Source organism: Lepidochelys olivacea (genome assembly GCF_965140295.1).
Source record: "Lepidochelys olivacea isolate rLepOli2 genome assembly, chromosome: 8".
NCBI classification, from domain to species: domain Eukaryota; kingdom Metazoa; phylum Chordata; order Testudines; family Cheloniidae; genus Lepidochelys; species Lepidochelys olivacea.
In genome coordinates, this window is record NC_140418.1 from 104,684,987 (window position 1) to 104,709,250 (window position 24,264).

The 24,264-nt window shown below is 42.6% G+C and overlaps 1 protein-coding gene across 3 annotated transcripts in view; it reads left to right on the forward strand.

The window, feature by feature from the left end:
- The window catches only part of GPBP1L1 (GC-rich promoter binding protein 1 like 1), a 50,453-nt gene extending 27,298 nt beyond the window's left edge, over nt 1-23,155 (forward strand). For 2 of the 3 annotated variants that reach the window (XM_084636335.1, XM_084636334.1), the window contains exons 5-12: nt 349-632; nt 1,951-2,023; nt 3,382-3,575; nt 11,800-11,940; nt 18,391-18,549; nt 20,893-21,017; nt 21,898-22,000; nt 22,258-23,154. In XM_084636335.1, coding sequence (XP_084492461.1) covers nt 349-632; nt 1,951-2,023; nt 3,382-3,575; nt 11,800-11,940; nt 18,391-18,549; nt 20,893-21,017; nt 21,898-22,000; nt 22,258-22,404 — 1,226 coding nt within the window. In that variant the 3' untranslated portion in view covers nt 22,405-23,154. Of the gene's footprint in view, nt 1-348; nt 633-1,950; nt 2,024-3,381; nt 3,576-11,799; nt 11,941-18,390; nt 18,550-20,892; nt 21,018-21,897; nt 22,001-22,257 lie in introns of all 3 variants that reach the window. The other variant, XM_084636336.1, reaches the window with a different exon arrangement.
- The last annotated feature ends 1,109 nt before the right edge of the window (nt 23,156-24,264 follow it).

Genomic DNA, 24,264 nt, shown 5'->3' on the forward strand with positions numbered 1-24,264 from the left:
TATATCCAAATATTGAACACAGATCTAACCAGAATGTATACCTTTGGAATATAAAGAAACTTTGCAAAACCACATCCCCTATAACACACAAAGCCACTTATCCTAACACTTCTCCCTTATGTGCCATCTCTCAGTGTTCCTGGGGTTTCTGTGGAAGTTGTATGTGGCTTTTAAATTTTTCTGCAGTTTGACCGTTTTACTTATGCATACGGACAGTCTCTCTGAACTGAGGCAAGGTTAGCCTAATAGTTATTTAGAGAGCATTGACCAACACCAGAAATATCAGGACATTCCTGGTTTCTTCTTGCTGTATTACTTTTATTTGCATACTTACCTTCTTTTGTTTAGACTGCTGGCATCAGCCTTCCCTGCTCCGCCATGATTCTGTAGATTCCGGTGTTTCTAAAGGAGCTCATGTTGGGCTTTCTGGCAATCAGCCTGGCTGGCATGGTCCCTCACGGGGCCATGATGGTATGAACCAGCGTGGTGGTGGAGGAACTGGAGTCCATCGCCACTGGAATGGCAACTTTCACTCTCGGAAGAACTCTGCCTTTCAAGAAAAGGTGCCTGTTGAGGCCAGAGAAGAGAAGAGAGAAGAAAAAGAGAAGCTGCAGTTTGAGGAAGACGACTTTGTAAGTGTGTGGTTTCTCACTACTGGAGTGTAGCTGTGAGAAATGGCTTTCTAGGTTTCTTTGTATTAGCATTGGTTGGTGGAAAGGATCTAGAGTTGCATTCCACCCCATACTTTCGGGGGTCATTCCAGGTTTAATGGAATGGTCTTGCAAGCAGTGCTTGCAGAATGTTAATTTTTTCCTGTATTCCTGAGGCCCTCATATATTGGGTTGTTTTTTTGGACGTGTTGTCATTACTTTTTGCCAGGTTATTTTAAATCTGTTATATCAGTGTTGTGATGCACAAGTTTGTTCAATCAGCCAAATCCAATACAGCTGGTGACGCTTTCTCTGAAATGATAGTGGTAAAATCAGTTTGAACTACTTGTCACACAGAAGTATGTTCATATCTTGACTGAGGATATAGTACCTGTAAGCATATATATTTGGAAAAAGGGGCAACGTTTCTTTTGGAAGACTTGAACCATAAAGACCAATTTTGGGGCACTCCTGTGTGCGTTGGGCACATCAGGCAGCCTCACACAGCTTCCTAGTGTAAACCTGACAAGACCTGGTAAAATGAAGCATTAAAACTGATAGATAAGAGATTAAAAATATTTGGGCAATATTTTGGGTCTGAGTTGGTACTCATATTAAGATTGGATGGTAATTTCTTCCAGCTTTTAAACCAGGAGTGCTAGCTTTTCCAGAAGTTCACGACTGGAGGCTTGTCTTCTAGTTGGCATAGTAGTCAATGCATAAAAAATCTATCAAAAAGAGCAGAAGAGTTGGTGATTTTGAATTTCCAGTTTATTGTGAAAAGAGGGGAAGAGAGAGGGATAGATGAATGGACGGGGTGTCTTATCGGGTACCTTGTTTTTACTTCCTTTCCTCCCCCAACTCATTTCTCAACTATTGTAATATTTAGGATTTGACCCTCAATCAAAGGTAGAGTTACAAAGGGCTGCATCCTTCAGGTGAAATAACAGCCTAAAATTTTGACTCTTGGAACTGAGGAATTGGGTCCTCGATATGACATGGTGCCTTGAGCCACTGATTAATATCAAATTATAGAATCTCTCACTTTCTTAATTACACATTAGAAACTCTTTAAATAGGAGTTCTATCTTTGATTGCTCTATTCCCAACACATTCTGAAGGGGAGGGAAAGTAAAGCTCTTCGGGCTAGGGACTGTCTTTTCGTTCTGTTTGCACAGCACTTCGTACAAAAGGGTCCTGGTCCATGACTATGGCTCCTAGATACTATGGTAATACTACTTCTGATAAATAGTAGTATGTGCAATCTTCTAATGTGTCCAACTGGATTATGTTTTTACAGCCATCTTTGAATCCAGAAGCTGGAAAACAGAATAACCAGAGCAAACCTTTAGGGACACCTTCTGGAGTGTGGGGTATGTAGAGAAGTTTATATCTCTGTATAGAAAACAGATGACCACTTGTAAAGCAGAAGAATTGAACAATATATTGAAACTCTAGTTTTTCACATAAGGGAAGATCTTAAAGGAAGATTAAACTGAAGTAGGCAGCTACCTCTTTCTCTCCCTTCCTTTCTTGTTTGAGGAGAGAGAGAATCTGTTTTCTGATACTTAGAGCTGCACTTGCTGCTCTTATGAGAATCTTCTCTTTCATTTCCTGCTAATGGCACACACTACGTACAGGAATATCACTTGTCTATAATTGTTGCTAATTCCATGGGAAGATCACAGCTTGTCTAAGCTTATGGGTGTGGAGTGTTGGAATGAAATGATCATGAAAATACTTGGCACTGCATTGCTAAATGCAGAATCAGAAATGCAGAATAGGGTTGAGAGGACTAGAGGGAGCACAGCTCCCTGATTTTAAGTGTTACTGAGGTGATATTTATACTGGATATGCAGCAATACTGTACAAATATACAAGGCTGTGTTCTTGTGGTTTGGCTTCTTTTTTCAAATTAATTAAAAAGAAAATAGTTCTAAATTCCTGGATACTATACATGACATTTTTGTTCCCACCACTGAAAAAGCTAGACTGACGCAAATGCAGTGCCTGTTTATCAGTGCCTGAAAATGCTTCTTTAATCACTAGTTGGAACCTGTAACTCTAACTAGAGAGTTTAATTTGGGGTGGGATAGAATTGTGAACCAGTTATTTATTAGCTGTATCCTAAAACATTCAGCAATATGTTGTACTAGATGTAATTTTAATCTCTTGAGTGTTTGGTTCAGATCTTTACTGGCCCACCCAAATGTAATACGAGATTTGCAGCAGTAAAAAGCTGTTTGAACACTTAGCGGTTTACATTACAGTTTTCAAGAAAGTGTACTGAGACCTTCTGTTCGCTCCACCAGAATGTGGTGTTAATGGTTGCAGGTTGCAAAACATTGAACCTTTAAAGCATGAGTTTCACTAAATATTTTTGTTAGTGAATTAACCTAAAATTACTCAGTAGTTATTCAGAACTTAACTATGATTACCCATGCTGGTTTCCTCTTTCAGCAAAGTCTGAGAGGCTGTTAAAATCTCAGGCCGATGTCGTCATAGGCAGTTTTTTTCAAAATCAGGAGGAGCCTACAAAATGTTGGACTTTATCATCTTTGTCTGATATCCTCTTCACTTGAATTCAGGAGCTGTTAGCAGCAGCAACATGAGACTCTCTCAGCATCTGAGACTCTAAGAGGTCAAATTGGAGCTGAGGTAGAGTCAACTTTTGTGGAATTACTGAGATACTAATTATTTTTTGAGGTCTTGTTCCCCTCTGTTTTTGTAGAAAACCCCCCTAGTGCCAAACAACCTACCAAGATGCTGGTCATCAAAAAGGTTTCAAAAGAGGATCCTGCTGCCGCCTTCTCAGCTGCATTTACGTCACCAGTTCCTCACCTTGCAAATGGCAACAAGACCACCACAATTGTCCCAAGTGTCTACAAAAATCTGGTTCCTAAACCTGCAGCTCCTCCATCTAAGGTACAAGGGCTTCCAATGGAGTTACTAAAGTGTATTGAAGGGGCATTCTCTCCCTTATGTAGAAAAACTACTAGTAACAGAGAAGAGTGAATGAGTTGTTCATATGACAGTCTTGTAAATCTGTACAAAGTTGAAATATGATTAATTAACATGGTTAAAATACAGTTTGGACCGGTCTTCAAAGACCAGACTGAGTCATGTTTTAACATGATCCTTCAGCATAGTAGTTGAGCCTTAAAGGTAACCTACAAAAGAAATATAGGGTTTTGCACTTTAGCTTCTTTATGTTACACACAAAAAGGTGAAAAGGTTTTTCAAGGTTTCAGTTTCTGCTTGATTGTTTTATATTGGGATTGTTTTATATTGACTGTTTTTCCTGAAGGCTGGTATAGAGATACCTGGGGAACTTGTAGGATTATGACATTCCAAATAGTATCAGAGAAGTGAAACATAATCATGGAAATTATTTTTATTCATAATTTTTAGAGCTTTGTTTTGCTTATTTTTTTGGCTGGTAATGCCTCATTAATTAAAATGCTTGATAAACACTTGGAAGAAAAGATCTTTAAAAGATTATCGGTCCTGGTTGAGAAGTTCCATTCTAGCTGTGTATCTTCCAATAAGAGTTCCACTGATACAGAAGAGCAGATTTTTTTTAAACTTTATGAAATACAATAAAAAAAAAACCTCTTCTTAAAAACCCCTTTCAGAGATTTGTAAAGGAGCAGAAGGCATGAACACAATTCTTACCTTTCTAGGTCCTCTTTAAAATTCAGCTGGTCCCTCCTCTCCCACAGACACCAGAGAGAACCTTCATGATTAGAATGACTATCACTTTTCAATTCTAAAAAATTCTGATCTTACGGCTTGTTTTGGGGTAGCACACCAGTGCTGGCCTGACAGGCGGGCTTTGTAAGAATCACAACTATTTATAAAATTCCATTTGTAAAGAATTCCTTACCTGTAGAATCAGAAATTATTAGGCAGTCAGCCCACATGTGGAATCACCCATGACAGTTCAAACAAGATGGAGTTTCTGGTGTTCAGAGAGCTTCCGGTTTGGGTGACTTAGGGATATGGTTGGGTTGTCTGTAGCTGCAATGACTTGGTGTATTGAACAGGTTTTAGCTATTCAGCCTTCTACTTCAGAGCCTTTTTAACAACTAGATTGTGTTGCTGCTTGTTCATTGCACAGTGATCTTTTATTTAATGCAGAAATGTATAACTGCTAGCGCTGTATGCAAGCAATGATATATTGTGGGGTTTGCAAGTTATGGTGCTATACAAATTTACTCTTAAGATTTGTAAATCATGAGATTGAAATCTGTGTTTTCAGTACCTAAGTGCATGTAAATATTATGACTGCATCCTGCAGTAGTGCATTATTGCATAGAATCACAGATATTGAAGATTAAAAGCTAATCAATTATCTAGTTCCCCCTTCCAGAATGTGGTGGTTCCCTGCAGTATAGTCTCCAGTGCATTTGTTTTGCCTAGTTCTAAATGTCCTAAGTGGTGAGTCTTTCTCCTTGTGAGACTATAGCACAGTTTAATCGGGCTTTACTGACTGGATGTTTATCCAGAAGCTGAGCTTCTTTTCATTGTGCCTAGAAAATGGTATCTTATGCTCAGATTTTCATAGGGGCCTAATGGAATGTTGTGTCCAAATCACATGGAATTTCAGTGGGTTTGAACACCTAGCTCCTTTAGGCACTTGAAAATCCCAACCTTTCTGGGTTTTGTTAGTGTTGTGATCCTGATGTGATATGGCCTAATAGGTTCATAAACTAGTTGTATTATACCCTTGATAAATGGAATTTTAGAAGAGCACTTGGGGAAATGAAGCAATTGTTTTGACTGAAGTAAAGTAGCAGTGTGATTCTGGTACATAAACTGGACAACTAAACCTATTTGTCAAAATGCTCATTTTTGACATCCCAGTTTTCCTTTCCATTCCGTGAATCCTGGATCTTCCTTAAAATTGCAGTAGGGTATGTCAGCGTGGGTGATTTTGTACCTAAATTGACTTCTTTGGCCAAAGATATGGGTTAATTGGCTAATAGTGTACTCCTTGCCTTATTCCTGTAGTATTCAGAGGAATGTCTAAAGTTATTTAGCCAGTTTAGAAATCATTTGCTGTTTCTATGGTGGTAATGCATATAGGTCCCAGGTTGGGGATCAGAGCCCCATCATGTTAGGCATTGTATAAACATGTATAAAAGATGGTCTCTGACCCAATGAGTTCACAATGACCCTGCGTGGCATCCCCTCCCCCACATGTCACCTGCCTATCTCAGATGGGTATATGGTAGACTACATTATTTGGAAAGGGGTGTGCAGCCTAAAGTTTGAAAACCACTGTCCTAGGGTCAGTCACCTACTCCACCTGAGCCTACAGTCCTTCACTTAACCGCATGGATGCTTCATGGCTAGGTACGAGAGAGCAGGCCTGCTCAAAAGACTTTCAAGAGATCCTACTAAATAATAGAAGGCCTTCTACAAGAGCTATGCACCTCTATAAATGGGAAAAAAATTTTCCATCTGGACTCAGCAGTATGGAAGATCAACATGTTCTGGATTACTTATTATACCTAAAACACCAAGGGTTGGTGGTTAGTTCCATCAGGGTACATCTGGAAGCTGTTTCACCATTTCACTCTAAAGTGGACAGTTGCTCTATTTTCTCCAATGACGAGAGCCCTGCAAATCTGTGGATATCAGCTTTATATCTGCAGATATCCGCATCCGCTCGCCATTTTTCCGATTGTGGATGGATGCAGATCCAAATTTTATGTCTAAATCCCTGCAAATCTGTGGATATCTGCTTTATAGCTGTGGATCATTTTTGCGGATTGGATGCAGATACAAATGTATCCGTGCAGGGCTCTACCAATGATGTCCATTTAAAAAAAAAAAGCTTATTCAAATTATACCCTCAGGTGCAAGACTCAGTTCCCCCTGGGATCTAAACTTAGTATTGCAAAGACTTACGAGTTCCCCATTTGAGTTATTGGCTATCTCCTCTCTGCTGCATCTATCAATGAAGGTGGCATTTTTGGTGGTGATTACCTCTCCCAGAGGAGTAGGGGAGCCACAGGCATTAATTTTGGGGCATCCATGCAAGATCTTTGTTAAGGACAAAGTTCACCTGCATCCTCATCCAAAGTTTGTCTCAAAGGTGGTTTCTTCTTTCCATATCCGACAATTTGACCGTATTTTACCCAAAGCTACATACGAACAGGGATGAACAGCGTTTGCGTACCTTAGAGATCAGGAGAGCCTTAGCACTTTACCTGGACAGAACCAGGCTCTTCTATAAATCCTCCCATCTGTTCATAGCAATGGCAGACAGAGTAAGAAGCCATTCAGTCTCTATCCAGAGAATTTCTTTCTGAGTTGCATCCTGTATACGCATGTGTTATGACTTGGCTAATGTCACTCCACTTGACAGAGTCTCAGCTCATTCAAGACAGTTGCAGTTGGCCTCAGCAGCCTTTGTGGCACAAGTTCCAATTGCGGACACTAGTAGAGTGGCAACCTGGTCCTCTGTCCACATGTTTGCCTCCCGCTATGTTATGGCTTAAGACTCCAGAGACAATGCTACAGTTGAACAAGTTGTTCTTCAGTCTTCGTTGAAATAGACTCCTGTCCCACCTCCTGTTCTTATGGCTTGAGTCACCAAGAGTAGAATGAAAGAAGAAAACAGTTACTAGCCTGTTGTGCATGTCCATTCCATAGCCCACCCTCTTCTGCTCCTCTGCATTGGAGTTCCAGCGAGAAGGAAGTGAGGGGCCCTGGGGACAGCTCTGCCCTTTATATCTGCACACAGTGGTACAGGGCAGCAGTGGGAGCTTGAGCCGCCCCATGGGTACTGCTGAGGGGAAATGTTTCTGACAGCCGTATGCTGGGCACACTGACACCAAGAATGGAACGAACGTGTGCAACACCTCAAAGAACAGCGGTTACGATCCTGTTCAGTAACTGTTTTTTCAAAGATGCGGGCAGGCGGGTGGGTTATAGCCCTAAGGCTCTGTAGAGCTGTATGACTAAAAAAGCTACCCCTGGCACAACGGAATGAAAAATGCTATAGCAGCGCTAAACGGTGTTAAAATACGCTCAGTGGCACTGAAAGGAGTTTATTCCGACTTAAGAATGGCCAAACTGGGTCAGGCCAATGACCCATCTAACCCAGTATCCTTCCAACATTGGCCAATGGCAGGTGTTTTAGAGGGAATGAACAGAACAGGTAATCATGAAGTGATCCATCCCCTGTCCTCTACTCTCACCTTCTGGCAGTCAGAGGCTAGGGACACCCAGAACATGAGGTTGCATCCTTGACCATCTTGGCTAATAGCCATTGATGGATCTATCCTCCCATGAACTTACCGAATTCTTTTTTGAACCCCGTTATAGTTTGGCCTTCACAACATCTTCTTGTAATGAGTACCACAGGTTCCTATTTCTCAGGTGGATAAACTGACACAGATAGATTAATTGCCCATGGTCGAACTGTGTTAGACCTGGTCTACCCTAAAAATGTAGATCAACATAACTACATTGCTTAGGGGATTGAAAAATTCACATCCCTGAGCATCGCAGCTATGCTGTCCTTAAACCATGGGGTGGATATAGTGAGGTCAACTGACCACTGCTCAGGGAGGTGTAGTTCCTAGAATAAGGGCAAAAACCCTATCTGTCAGTGTGATATGCATCTACACTATGGCATACAGCAGTATAGATGTGGTGTAGCCCACATAGTGTAGACAAGGCTTTGGTGTCATGCCTATAAACATAACCCAGAAGTCCTGCCTCTGTTGCCCTTCTAATCATTAGACTGCTTGCTCTACACTTACACCTTCTCCCACCCCACCTACCCCCCAAAACTAGCCAGAAGGATTTTTCTTTGGGTTTCTGTCTGAACTGCCTCTTGGTGGAAGCCATATGAATAATCATTAGCAGCCTCTGAGCATCCTGTCTCAGCAGGGGACAGCCATAATAGTCTGTAAAGAATGATGCAAAAATGAGTGTTCAGGGTACCCAGGATTGAGAGTCACCTTGTTACCTCCTGCCTCCAGTGAGAGGGAGTCTCGCCTCTGGTAGCTGGGTGTCAGTTCCCTAACACTGCTGGCCTGTCAGCCACTCAAGCACACTCTGAGCTAGGGCAGTCCCGCCTTTGGCTTGCAGGTTAACAAAATGTGCACCCCAGCCCCCTTGAAATGTTCTTCTGTGGTATCCTGCCCTTGACGCTGGCTACTCATGGAAATCCCAGATTCTCTGCTCCCAAAGGAACAATGTACCCCAGTTTACCTGCTTTACCTTAAATCTCAGCTCCTGTGTAACACACAGCATTGAACACTTCTATAAACCTTCTTTTGGTTTAGTATGAGAGAGTATAAATTCCACTAGAAAAGAGTGTGTGATGGAAACTAATGTTTCCAATACAAAACAAAATCATAAAATTCAAACTAGAGTCTACATTTAATAGTTACCTTTTCTGTCTAATAAAGTACTTTTCCCCCACATCGTTCAGTCTGTTGCAGAGCTGACTGGTTTCCCAGGAACCAGAATCCAATCTTTCACTGAACGCTCCCTGCTCAACAATATGTCTCCTCAGCGAATGGATTCAGTGCATCTTTCTCCACCCTTTGATATAGTGAATCTGTCTTTTTGTCTTTATTCACAGTCCGGTGATCCCCTGTCTGTTACACTGTTCCTTTTTACTGCCAACTGATTTTGATTGATTGCAGTTGGCTTTGATAGTTTTCCAACTGTTCTGGGATGGGACAAAGGTAGACAGTTGAACCTTGCATTACATCACCAGCTGACCAGAGACTGGTGAGGACAACTTCTGCTTGAATGGGCCATCACCAAAACACATGATTCTCTGGTGACAGATTTTTTTTACTCCGGGACCATAAGGCATAGCTTTCAATACAGTTAGGTTATTCCTTAAATATTACCTGTGTACACATCTTGCAGTGAGTATTGATAAATTAAGAGCTTTTAGTGCAGACCTCACATGCTACCCTTCATTAATAAATACTGTGAAAGTGGTATATTAGACGTAGTGAGTTTGTCAGGTCTGAGACAGTTGCTTGTAAAGAACAATGAAACTGTTGGCATCAATGGGTCTCAGTGTCATTGTGAGCATTCCAAGTATTTCTATTATTGTAGTGCCTGGGTCTTGGTCTACGACTATGGCTTTTCGTTTTGCTCAGCGCTGTACAAACTCAAAACACAAATATATCTGTCCCCAGGAGCTTACAATCGAACACCCACACCCCAAATTTAGTGTTGTGCATCAGTTGTGCCAGTTGTGCCAGTGGGGTGCTGTGACCATTTACATTTGGCTTTTGAGAGTTTGACAGGAACTCGATTTGAAATATAAGCTGTGAAAAAGGTGGAAATCCATTTCACCAGTGTTGAGTTTTTTTGGGGTGGGGGATGAGTGTTCTATATAATGTGAATCTGCTTATGGTCTTCCACCAGAAACTCCTCATCGTCAATACAAACTGGAGAATTGTGCCTTCTGGTTCTTGAGCAAAAATTGACATTTTGAGGTGACTGCCGTTTTCTGAGATTCCTATTTAAGAGATTACTGTAAATTAAGTGGTAGTGCAAGAAGGACACTGGTTATTCAGGAATGAAGGCACAATCTGTACCCCAGGAAGTTTACAATCTAAATCAGTTTTCTAACCTGTGGGGGAGACATCAGACTAGTCAATGACGGGCGGAGCCAAAAGCAGAGGATGTGATCAAGTAGGAGATGGAAGGTGCAGGACCTCATGTTGATGCAGCTTCCCCTGACTCACCGCAAGCATACCACTGCATAGCAAATAAAACTACTGGTGGCTCCTTGAAAAATCTCTTTCCTGCCCTTCTTTGTGGGGCTGCTAATGTAGCTGGACATTGTAAAAGTCAAAAGTATAGTAGGGCTGCGGGCCTCAGTGTGCCAGCCCATTCTTCTCTCCTCAGTTTTGAGTGGCATGTCGATGGCTGTCCACCTCCAGCATCATGTCCCTTCTGATTAGGGAATGGGAAGAGGGATTTGATTTTTACCTGTGGGGGAGCAAGGGAGAGGAGTCAGCACAATATAAGAAGGAAGAAAAATACACCAAAGTAACAAATGAGGAAATATGGAGAAACAGTGGCCTCTGCTGTCCTTTTCTGCAAAGTACGTTATCCATTTTAGAGTCATTTAATTTAAATCCCAGATACATCCTGGATGAGCATTGATATCAGAAATACAGAATAGTTAAAATGAAACTGTAAAATTAAAAAAATATATATTATTCCTCATCTCTCTTGTTCCTGTGCTGCCTGGTGCCATACCTCTCATTTTGGGATTGTTGTTGCACAGTTTGTCCTTGGTGCCTGAGAGGTCCAAGATAAAACTTTTCCAAGTAGAAGACCTTTATCATGAGGCAGCTTTCTGCAACTGCCATTATTGCTTGGCCACCAAATAATAGATGCAGATATATCCTGATGGTGGATACTAGTTGGGTGAAGTTGCCCCACTCTGAGTAGTTACATGTGGATTGGCTTAGAAAATGGGCTGGTTTATGTGCTTTTGTACTCCAGTCACCTGGCTTCTCACTCGGTAAGTTTTGGGGCTTCGTGTTTGGATTTTTAGTATATCCATTGATTTCTGTGTCTTGTTAAACAGGGTGCAGTCAAATTATTTTGTTCCTTTACCCTTCCATGGGGATTAAGAGTATCTTCCTTGCAACGTGGGGAATTGCTGTCTTGCATTCATGTCTTAGAGCTTCTTCCCCTGGGCCAGAGGAAGCTCCTGTTGAGTGATGCAAGATATTTGGTGGTGGTATTTAGCACTGTGTAAGAAATTTGAGTTTTATTATGGTCTCTCACTTCCTGTGCTGGGAACGGTTGTGGGATACATGGCATCTCTCCATGGTGACTCCTCCAACTAGTGATGTTCATAATAGTCCCAACCAATCCTTTGCTAGAACAGTGATAGCTGTGAAGCAGTTACAGGGTATTGATGTGGGCTGGGTGGTTCAGCAGGGCAGGAATGGGGGATTTTCAGGATTAAGATGAGAGGGGGATTTGAGACCATTTTTGGAGCAGGAGACGATAATTTGTTCAATTAATCAGACACCTTGTTAAGTCAATTTGTTGCTTTATGATTTTTTTACCACTTGCAAGCAACCCATTCTTGTACCATACCATTACTGTCTAGTGTACTGTGTTCTCTTCAATATAGCCAAGTCCATGGAAAGCTAACAGAAGTGAACATAAACCAGGCTCGCTTTCCTCCAGCCGTGACTCTGCCTTTACCAGTCCGGTGTCTGTAACCAAACCAGCGGTACTGGCGAGTGGCTCAGTTCTCACCTCTCCCAAAGAGGTAAGGGGTTGGGTTGGGGAGAGAATTGGACCTTTTCCAACTAATGTTTCTTTCTATAATTTAAGTACTATGAGAGCTCTTCTATTCATATTATACAGCTCTGAACACTTGAAGAGTACTCAATCACTTGTATGGTCTTTGCATGTTGAGCTAAGTCCCCTTGTACATTAATGGGAATGTTCTTGGAAGTCTGTCTGTCTTGATGTAGAGTGTGCTGCCGGCAGTTTTGGCTAGGTCTGCTGTAATTTCATCACCATCATACAAGGTATGGTTGCTTTTACATTTTAAGAGCACCGTGGGAGCTAACTGGGCATGCCCAGAAACAATGTCCAGACCATCAGCTGCGTTACCAAAGTGCAAACACTAGCCCTGCTATGTGAGAGCTGTGAACTGAAAGTTAATGCTGAGGGCTTCTCTACAGAACGCTTTAGGCCTTGTCCACACTGCCACTTTACAGCGCTGCAACTTTCTCACTCAAGGGTATGAAAACCCCACCGAGCGCTGCAAGTTTCAGCGCTGGGAAGTGGCACTGTAGACAGTGCACCAAGACTGGGAACTGTTCCCCTCGTGGAGGTGGGTTTTTTTACAGTGCTAGGAGAACAAACTCCCAGCTCTGGTGACACACTTTAATGTGGCCATCTAGTTGTAACATTGCTAGTGAAGACATATTCTTAGCCCACATGAGGGGGGGGGTGTAAATTCTAGAGTGTTCGTGTCACACACTAACTAGATCATATGGACCCTGCTGGTGCACACTAAAAGTTTCCCAACATGAATACATTTCAGAAGAGTTTAAAATGGGGGACTACATTAACACACACTAGGGAACTCTTAGAGCAATGTCATGGGAGGTTTTTAAGAGCATTTTAGACAATCACCTGTCAGGGATGGTCTAGATCAGGGGTGGGCAAACTTTTGGGCTTGAGGGCCACATCGGGGTTTCAAAACGGTATGCAGGGCCAGGTAGGGAAGGCTGTACCTCCCCAAACAGCCTGGCCCCCTCCCACTTCCCGCCCCCTGACTGACCCCCCTCAGAACCTCTGAGCCATCCAAACTCCTCCTTCCCCCTCTCCCCCCCAGCTTCTTGTCCACTGACTGTCCTGACCCCTATCCACCCCCTGTCCCCCGACAGGCCCCTCAGGATTCCCACACCTGTCCAACAGCCCCATTCCCCATCCCCTGACTGCATGCCCGCCCCCCGAACCCCCAACCCATCCAATACAACTGTCCTCTGACTGCCCCCTGGGACCCCCTGCCCCTTAACCAACCTCCCCACCCCCTTTACGATGCCACTCAGAGCAGCAGGACTGGCAGCCGTGCTGCCTGGCCGGAGCCTGCCGTGCTGCCTGGCCGGAGCCTGCCGTGCTGCCTGGGAGGAGCTCATAGCCACGCTGCTCAGAGCACTGGCAGCACGGTGAGCTGAGGCTGCAGGGGAGGGGGGACAGTGGCTGGGCGGGGGCTAGCCTCCCTGCCTGGGAGCTCAAGTGCAGGCAGGGCGGTCCCACAGGCCAGATGTGGCCCGCGGGCCATAGTTTGCCCACCTCTGGTCTAGATAATACATCATCCTGCCTTGAGTGCAGGGGACTGGACTAGAAGACCTCTTGAGGTCCCTTCCAGTCATATGATTCTATGATTCAGTGCTAGCAGGGTCTCCACAGGCCGGTTAGTGCATGGCACACTAGTGCACACCAGAATTTACACCATACAAGACCTGAATTCCATACCACTGTTTAAAATAGGGTGCTAGGTGTTCTTGCTCTTCCAGTTCACAGCTCTTTCCTAGCAATGCATGTGGTGAGCTCTGGGAACAGTTCAAAAGGTTTGGGATGTACAGATGTGTGTAGTGCTCCTCTTCAGCTACTCTGGTGTTTGTCAGTGTTGATGGTGGAGAATGTACCTCAGTATTCATCTGTAAGGTTGTCTTAATTTATAGATTAAGTGTCTGGAAAATTATTTGGACTTAACATTTACTAGAATTTCAGGTTTCAGAGTAACAGCCGTGTTAGTCTGTGTTCGCAAAAAGAAAAGGAGTACTTGTGACACCTTAGAGACTAACCAATTTATTTGAGCATGAGCTTTCGTGAGCTACAGCTCACTTCATCGGAATTTCAGCAGTCTATTCATGGTAGCCTCTTCTGCCCTTTACTTGTGTCGGTGATAGGACTCTAAAAGGGACTTGCTTTCCAAGTAGTTTACATCCAAAATGCTGGGTTTGGGCTAAAAATTACTTACAGATCCTAATAAAGAAGCATTTCCATTAATTTTAAACAATTTTACTTTAAAACTTCCCCTGCACTGTTGGGGAGCAAAACACTGTGGCTTTGTGTTAGTGTGTAAAAATCGGAAAATTAAGCTAGTCACTTTTATGTCCAAACTGAGTAAATTACCAAAGGGTAAACAACAGAAATTATGGAAAAGTTAGACAAGATTTTAAGAAATGACCTAAAAGGGATCTGATCTTTAGAATGCCACCTTTCCATCCTCTGAAAATATGCTCTCTCTAAGGTGTCAAGCTGGGTACCAAAAATTTACACACTCAAAATTGCTAGTCGCTACTTGGCCATGATTTTCTATATCTTTAAATTTTCAGTTTAAATAATTTGGAATGGGGGAAGAAGTTAAACAAGTCATATCTTGATACTGTTCTTTAATTTTAATAAACAATGGTGATGTATTTACTCCACCAGAGGTGAATGCCCCCCTGCATATTAGGCAGAAGTGTTGCTCTTACGAAACTGAGAATCTTTCACGTGTGAGGCTGCTGTCTCTCTTAATCTTTTTGTTTTGAGGTCAGAAGTATTCCTGGGAAGGTTTTGTCATCTTCGTGGATGTTGAAGTTGTATAGATTTTTATTCATTCTGAACTTTCACCATTTTTGAACCCCTACACCAGGGGTAGTCAGTTATTTCTTGGTCAATGTCCAAATTTCTTGGTCAAAGTCCAGACTCCAGAGAAACAAAATTGAGGTTTCCAAATGAGGAAATAGCCGACTAATAATGGGTATATAGATGAGTAGTTCTGGTTTTTATGTAATAAAAAAACCCCATGGAAATAACAAAATTGCCAGTCATCTCCTTGACAACTTTGCTTTTATATTGTATTCTTTCCCCTCACCCTACCTCTTTGTTGTTTTAGATTGTAAGCCCATTGGGGTAGGGACTTTGTTTTCCCTTATGTCTGTACAACACCTAACACACTTTGGGCACTACTGGAACATAAATACATAATTCAGATAAGCTTCCACCTTCAGGTAAGTAATACCAAAACAAAGTTAAATGCACTTGTTATCCAGTACAATAAGTACTGCATATAGCCTCTGTAATTTGTTGTCCTAGGCTGCTCTTGTTGTCAGTCTCTGGCCAGCAAGGATGTAGGGCAGGGGTGGGGAAACTTTTTGGCCCGAGGGCCACATCAGGGTTACAAAACGGTATGGAGGGCTGGGTAGGGAAGGCTGTGTCTCCCCAAACAGCCTGGCCCCCACCCCTTATCCGCCACCTGACTGCCCCCCTCAGAACCCTGACCCACCCAACCCCCCCTGCTACTTGTCCTCTGACTGCCCCCCTGGGACCCAACACCCTATCCAACCCCCCTGTTCCCTGTCCCCTGACTGCCCCAACCCCTATCCACACCCCCACCCCCTGACAGGCCCACTGGGACCCCTGACCCATCCATCCCTCCCTCCCCCACTCCTTGTCCCTGACCACCCCCTTTCAGGACCCGCATCCCTGACTGCCCTCCCCCCTTACCTGTACCAGGCCACTCAGAGCAGGAGTCAGACTTTTCTGAAAGCCTGGGAGGTGGGTGGGTGGGTGCAAGCCGTGCTGCCTGCACGGCGGCGTGTCTGTGGGGGAGTAGAATAGTGGGAGGAGGGGCCGGAGGCGAGACTCCCCGGCTGGGAGCTCAGGGGCTGGGCAGGATGGTCCCGTGGGCCAGATGTGGCCTGCGGGCCGTAGTTTGCCCACCCCTGATGTAGGGTATTAACCTGACACTCAAGAGAGCCTGTAATTCCGTCTTTCTACAGAGACCAGTAATACTTAAAAGCTATAAAAGTGCCACTCTTTGTTGAACTTCCACCAGCCTTATCTGAGTGGTTAGTAGATTTTAATAGAAGAAACTCGTTTGAAAGTCGCTCCATCCTGTGTTCCCATAACATCAGTAGCTATATCCAGTTAAACTGGAAATGATTTAAGTTTGTCCAAGCTACAACTGAGCATGTGCAGCTGTAATGCCTAGATTTTCATTTCACCTGCTTCTTTGTCAAACAATGTTTTTAACTCTTAGACTAAACACAGGACTGGGACCCATGATTTTAATCTAACCTTTGCCACTGACCTGGGAAAAGTAATTTAACCTCTGCCTCTTTCTCTCTGTATAATGGCAATAATAACTATCTTACAGAGGTGTTGAAGAGTGATCAGTTAGTATTTGTAAAATGTTCTGAAAATGAGAAGCTGTGTGAAAGTAGAACACTGACATTACCGTAGAGTCCTGGGAATTAGAGAGAGAAGTCCTCCGAGATCTCCCTGAGGATTAGTGTAAGATTCTTCCCTATAAGTGCACTTTTAGTGCTTTATGCAGTCTGCTTTTAAAAACCTAAGGGATGGCTCTTCCACTGTTTTCCCCTAGGAGAATATGCTACAATCTTATAGGCAAAGTACTGAAAATGAACTGGTCATTGTTAAAACTCATTACTTCAGCATATCAGGCCTCACTCTTTCATATGAGATCTCTGGGTTCAGATACCTCCAGGTATCTGGGACAACAACAACAACTGGGACCCACACACCTGTCTTTCCTTTCTGACTTAGAAGAGGCAGTGTAGGAAGAATGATTGTAAAATAAATAAATCAATAAGCAATGTGCACTTATTTTGGTTTTATTATAAATCTGTTGAAAGGTTTAGGTAGTCAAAGTTAAGGTGGAGAATTTGAGAAACTGGTTATAGCTGCTTTGCTCATCCCTTAAAATTTGTAAAATTGAGCTCTTGGTATGTTGGCATTTCTGTACAGGTGTCTTTGAAAAGGGCTGCTCTAGCATGGAGCTTAAAAGTTTTATTGGCTGTCATGTTAAATGGGTGTTCCAGTCAACTAGAAATGTCAAATGTTCTTAGCCTGGCTCTTCTGTTCAATCAGTTATAGTCTGTCACGTGAACAGTCACACTAATTACCACGTTGAGAATTTTAAATACTACTCTGGATTTCATTTTATCCTGACAATCACTCAGACGAACTGTGGAAGTTTCACAATCACCTGTTTGCTCCTCTCAGTGGTGTACTAGATGTTGTCTGGAATAACTGCCTGGTGAATGTTACTGTATGATGCCAGGGTTTATAGCATACACTTCTCCAGGAGAGGTTCCTTTCATCTTCGCATTACATGTAATTTAGGAATAAGGAATCCAAGCAGCTGAATATTTTGAGATCCATTTTCTTTGCCTTTTTTCTGCTCAGAGGGATTGTATGCTGTACCATAAGCATACTTTGCAAAGTAGTCTTCTTTGGCGTCCTAAGGATTGTCTGTAGGCAACACTTCAGCTCCAAGAAAAACATCTAAAATGGTGCTGCAAGGCTCTTCCAGTTCCTGCAATGAGGAACTATTTAAATATGCTCCTGTTCGGTTCTCTTACATGGTTTGATTTCTCTTTCCCTCTTTCACAATTTATGTGAAGGAAAGGGATTGTTTTGTGTACAGGATGTGTTATTGTGTCCTCTCCTTTCAGTGGAGAGTCAAGACTAATGAGAATAGGATTCCTGTCTTCTTCAAGGACCACCAGACATGAATACCACAGACAAATACTCCAGGCAGAGGGGAAGTCAGGAGGCTAGAACCCCAATTTATTTTGATTGTAAATCCCACCTATAAAAAGGAAACAGGTTAACTACATTGAAAGCTAGCTGCCATATTATTGGATACCACCACATCATAAATACTACTGAAGACCACGGGAGATCAGTTTTGTTTAATTTAATTGGATAGACTTTTTATTTGGCATGGAAAACAGGAGTTGGCGGAATGATTTTGCTAATAGGCAGGAATCAGCAGTATATTCCTGCATCATTCCAAGAGCAGAGATGGAATTAACTGAACGGGGAGCCTGTGAGGTAGCTCATATTACCAGGAAGCATATTATGTGAGGAGCAGAACAAGCATGTTAAATTCATGACTATCTAAGTTAATGGAGATGAAGAAACAGTTGCAGCAGCAGAAGAAAGTAAGAATTGGTTGGAGACATTCGTTCCAGGTTGGTGAGGAGGAAGGGCATGGATTTGGAACAGTGCAGCCAAGTTCTCTGGTAGAAATCAGAACTGAGTGCTCGTAGGAAATTGCCAGTCAGCTCAGGAGATAAAGTACTAAAAGGTGTGGACAAAAACCCTGAACAGGGCTCAGACCCAACTTTTCTTCAATTGGTATTTGGTAAGTTCTCTAATGTGTTCCACCTTACTTCTCCAGAGTCCTTCCAGCACCACCCCTCCCATTGAGATCAGTTCTTCACGTTTGACTAAGCTGATGCGTCGCACCGCCGATAAGAAAAGTGAATTCCTGAAGGCATTGAAAGATGACAGGAATGGAGAGATCACAGAGAACAGAGAATGTGACAAGTTGGAGGATGTAAGAGGACTGCCCACTTCTCTTTCCTGGGAATTGTGTATTTTAAGGGACTTCAAATAGAAACTATACCCAGTGTGTAAAAAAAGAAAAAGAAAAGAAAAAAAATTGGGGCCTCATATTTACACGGCAATAGCATGGCTGCCAAGTAGCCACATGGCAGTTGGGAGTAGAACTTATCCTTCTCTTGACTGAAAAATGCAGGCTTCTGGTACTGGAACTAAGGAGATTCCTGACGGTCAGAAGTAGCTTAAATCCTGCTTCCTGAGCAGTAGCCACAAGAGTGAGAATTGCAAATAGCTTCCATTCTAGGCTGCTGCTATGTGCCAGAGTACATTCCTGTCAACTGTTTTAAAATGCCCTTTTATTTTTGATCTGTGTTTTTAACATGTTTTAACACTTTTCCCTAGGAAAACTCCTCTCCAGAATGGGGTCAGAGAAGGAACTGTTGTAGATCCTAAACAAAATATTCTGAGCGCTCATGTTGCCTCTGCTAGATCATCTGTAGCTGTTAATTAATGAGCACTTGTTCTCATATCTGTGCTGCTATATCAGTACAGATGGTGTGCGATGGGAAACAAAGAAAAGCCATAACCTAAAGCAGTGCTCTTCGCTTTGCTACTTTGGCAAAAAACCTTTAATGTGAGAGCTACATCAGCTAGTAAATTAACACAGTGCTTATTACTCCTTAGTGATGTAATGTTACGGAGCCACTCATTCAACTAAAATGAAGTCTACTTGTACAGTAAAACGATACTCTTTTTATAAAATAATAATGAGGAAAATATATGGAATTAAAAAGGCATCTATCCAAGTAAACTTAAGGAGCAGAATAATGGAAAACTTACTTTAAAAACTGAGTGATGAGTGAAAGTGTTCTTGTTCCTCCTTGACTTTGTTCATGCCCTATTTGTAATCTGTCATCACAGTCCTAGTAAGGCAGTCCAAATGTTGGTTGGTCAGTTTGTTCCTTTGTTTTCTTTTCATCCCTCTGGCTGGGGGTGAGAGTTCTAGGGTGGAGCTGGGGATGAGGGGTTTGAGGTGTGGGAGGGGCTCAGGGCTGGGGCAGAGGGTTGGGATGAGGGCCGCAGAGTTCAGGGTGCAGGAGGGGGCTCAAGGCTGGGGCAGAGGGTTGGGATGTGTGTGGGGGGGGGGTCAGGGCTCTGGCTGGCGGTGTGGGCTCTGGGGTGGGGCTGGGGATGAGGAGTTTGGGGTGCAGGCAGGGTGCTCTGGGACTGGGGCGAGACGAATCCTCCCCCTCCTCCTTTCCCTCCTCCCCCCACCCTTTCCCTGCTGGCAGCAGCTAGTTCTGGGGAAGATCTCTCCCCCTGCCAGCAGGCAGCACCGAGCTCTGGGGAAGGGGCCCCTCTTTGCCCCCCTGCCAGCAGGCAGCATGGAGCTCTGGGGCTGGGAGAGAGGCCCACAGCAGCCCTGCAAGCCCCAACTTGCTCCCTGTCCACCCCCTACCTCTCTCCTTTCCAGGTCCCTGCTGTGCGGTCCTTTAGAGCTGCTGCATGGCTATTTATAGCCTGCTGCGGGACCACGCAGCTTAGAGGGAACTTAGCCAGTCACACTTAGGATAGATGGGAGCCACCACTGGCTTGTGGGCCTTGCAGTGAAGAAGACTGACCTAAAGAAATGCAGGAGGACAATTAAAATATATGGTAAAGGGAAAAGGGCAATGTTTGGTAAGAATTGGAAGGATTCTCAGAGGGCTTTCTAAAGAATGGGAAGGAACAATATTTTAGAAGAATGTTTACTCTTTAAATATCATTGCAGGACTGAAATTTCCATTTATGTAGCTTAGTTCTGGTAGCATAGTTAAAAACACTGCAACTTCCATTTACATTCTGCTCAACGGAAGTTGAGAAAATCTACACTGGACCCAGAGTAGTTTAAATGAATTTGGCCCTGGTGAAAGTGCAGGCTTGACAGACCTGGCATATTGAACTGTCTCTGCACAACCAGTAGGATGGTGTCTTGCTCTACCAGTGTTTGGCCTGATGTAGGAGGACACCTCCACAGGTCAGAGTGCAGTCTCCATGGCTCGTATAGCCTTTGGCATCTCTGAATCCATAATGGTGGTATTGTGGTGTGGACATTTGTCCCTTAAAAATTAAACTGCAGCCCACCGAGCTCATTTTGCACCTCTCACCTCACCAATGTCTGATGGCAACTGCTTTCTGTTATTACCAACTCATGCTCTGAAGCATTGACTTATGGTGAAGGGTTTTATTCTCTCTGGAGTCATCCACTCAAGAACACTAGCTTCAAGACTTGAACTGCGATGTACGCATGAAGGATCAGTGTCTCAGTGATGTGATTTGACTTCCATTTTTCCTTTAGATGGAGGGCAGCAGCACACCAGAACCAAAGGAAAACTGGGAAGAGAATTGCCATCAGAATGGCCTTTCTCTCCCTTTGATGGAGGAAGGGGAGAACCTGTCGCATTCACTGGAAGCAGAACACAGGTGAGGTGACAGCAGAACATGGGCTGAAGGTGTCTCAGAAATCATTTTGTCACGTTGTGTGAGGAAAAGACAGGTGCTTAGAAGATTCTCTTCTCCAGAAAATAATAATCTTGCATATGCTAAGCTGCAGGTGTGTGACTTCCTTACAGCACCGGGGCTGGCAGAAAGTGTGGCAGAAAGTAAAATGCCGGAGTGAAATTCTGGCCTCGTTGAAGTCAATGTGGCCAAGATTTCACCCAAGTTCTGTAATTAACCTTCTAGCACTCTTCTAGCTTTGCATCCATAAGTCATTTATGCTGCCTGGCTTATGTGTTTCCCGCACCAGGTGGCCAGGCAGAATCTCAAGTGCTGTTCTGCTTGATCTGCAAAAGGGATTTCCAGATGTGGTGGTGCAGAAGTTGATAACACAACACCACATCTCTCCTCCCAACTCTTCTTGGAATGCTTCTGTGCTTTGTCAGTATGCTGATTTGATAAGAAATTGCCCCAGATCCTATAAAGCTATGATAAGTGGGAAGAAATACTTGCATGCATATCTAAATATGCATTCTGGCTGTGTGAGCAAGAGGAGTGTGATCTAGCTGTTTAATTAGGGCACTAAGAATAAGGAAATCCTGAGTTCTAGTGTTTTCTCGGCTGCCATGCGTACTTTCTCTGTGTACCTGGGTAAATCACTAGCCTTCTTTCTCACCTTCCTTATCTGTCTAAATGCAAAGTATTATATATAGTGTTTTCTAAAACTAGAAAACCCTTCCTGGAGGGATCGTAGCAGTTCACTAGAAAAATCTCTCACTTTATCGTGCACCTGGTAAAATTTGACTTTTTTCCATTTGCTTTTTTGTTTCTTTTTAACCCCTCGCCCCCTTTTTTCATGAATCAGGTTACTGAAAGAAATGGGATGGCAGGAGTATCCTGAAAATGATGAGAACTACCTTCCCCTCACTGAGGATGAACTCAAAGAGTTCCAAGTTAAATCAGAGCAGGTATATTACAGCTCTTGCCATAATGATGGCGCTTCTTCCTCACCTATTTCACACACATCTTAGACTGTTGTTCTAAATTACAAAGAACTAAATAGAACCTGTATTGATTTAAAGTGATTGTCTAGTGGGGAAAATTTACCAACATATTGTCCCCACTAGAAATAAATATATATATATACTGACAAACATCTGTATTGTCACTGACTCTTCTCTTCACAATTTAGCCTTTTTTATCTATTTATCTATCTTCCTTGTAGCTAAGAAGAAATGGATTTGGGAAGAATGGATTTCTTCAGGGCCGCAGCTCCAGCTTGTTCTCCCACTGGAGAAGCACTTTTAAGACAGAGTTGGAGGACTCAGACACAGAAACTAGTAGCAGCGAAACGTCAGATGATGATGCCTGAAAGTGGGCACAAAACATTTAAAAACATAAATAAATAAAACCAACCCAATAAACTCAGTTCATAGTTCAACGTGTGTTCGGGGTTGTATAAACTAAACAGAGTTTATTCTGTCTCCAGTCTGTTCAGTTTTTCTTTTGTTGTTGAATACTTCATGCACAAGGGAAATAATTGTATCCCAAAGAAGAGAGAAATTGGCTTGTTTAGCTTTTTCTTTTGGTTTTGCCCTTCTGCTTAATAGAAGTTTGTGCAGCTAGAAAATTTGTGATGAGAATCCCTCGTCAGGCAATGCACAAGTTCAGTCTTGTAAGCAGGATACCGGTGACTGATCTTTGCAACAACAAGCTTCTAATAATGCCGCCTGCATTACATAATGTTGTGCGGTAACAATGTGCTAAAACAATCATTGTCAATGACAAAATGGCTATTGAAGTTCTAATTGTGTTAAATTAATGCTAATAACATGAATTTTTTATTTTTATTTTTTTTTTTTTTTTTTGCGGCTCGGGGAGCTTCATCACTTAACCAGGCGTTTGTGGTTTTCTTTTATGGGTACAGCTGTAAAATATTTGGACATAGGAATTGTTTGTGTTCTTCTTCTTGCAGCCTTGATATTCAGGGTGGATTGTAAAATATAAATTTTTTGTGAGATTTCAAAGATTAAGATTATTTTGATAACATTATTTACAGATTTAAAAAAGTGACTATCACATTGAGTCTGTATGAGGGGAAAAAACTACTGCATCAAAAAATAACTAACTTGGAATAAATATTTTGCATCAGTTTGCCAATTCTAGTTGTCTTTCTTACGGAAGGAAATCTTTCCTCAAATGAATATGGAACTATGGGGTTTTAACAGCACCAGGGAATAAACACTTTGTTTCACACCCTCCACCCCACCCCCCCAGTTTATTGCCACTGTGAAAACATTGTTTTCTGTGGTGCTCATAATCCAATAGCTAGCCTACTTTTTTTAAAAGGGACAGTAGTGAGATCATAGTTAGCCCTTATCTGTTTTGAAACACATGTAAAGAGAGAGATCCGATTTATTTTTTACTACAGTATTAAAAGCAGTTTGCTTTCCTCACCCTCTCCCCCACCCTCCACTTCAGACCACATAGACAGTGAAGCTAGACTGGTCATTTTTCTCTTCCAGTTTCTCATGCTGTAGTGCAGTGATGCTGTTTGTTTTCAATCCAGATGAAGCTCTTTTAATTGAAATATTTTTTAAAAAAATTATGAACACATTTCTATTTGATTGTAAAATTTGTGTTTAATCTATCTGTTCATGGCCAAAACTCTTTGAGTGTCCCTTTAACTTCAGCTTGTATGCTAGTAACTTTGCAAGCCATCAGCCGGAATGTTAACTTGTTAAATATGGTTGCAGATCAGTTAGATGAAGCTGTATGCTAGAGGTGAAATTCTAGACCCATTGAAATCAATGATAGAACTCCCTTTGACTTCAGTGGGGCCCAGATGTCACCTTAGGTTTTTAATACATCCCACTAAAACAGCTTCTGGTCAGACTGAAAATGGTAAAAGGTTAATACATTTAGCAATGCATTGGTAGATCTTTTAATTCACTTTTAATAGCTACTTAGAACCCAGATAACATTTTCCAATGTATCCTAAACTGCATTGATTTTCAAATTTTGGGCCTCAGTGGGTTCACATTGTTGCTTTGAAACTGTAACAGTAAAATGATCTAATTTAATAAGAGGAGGGCTAAAGAAAACATTTTTACCCCTATTATCTAAGCATCAGTCTTGTAGGGTCCGTCTGACTCTGCTTTCTGAAACAAAGTGGAAGTCTCTAAATCACTATCAAATCGACCAGTTCCTTTTGGTGTGATTTGAGAGCTGC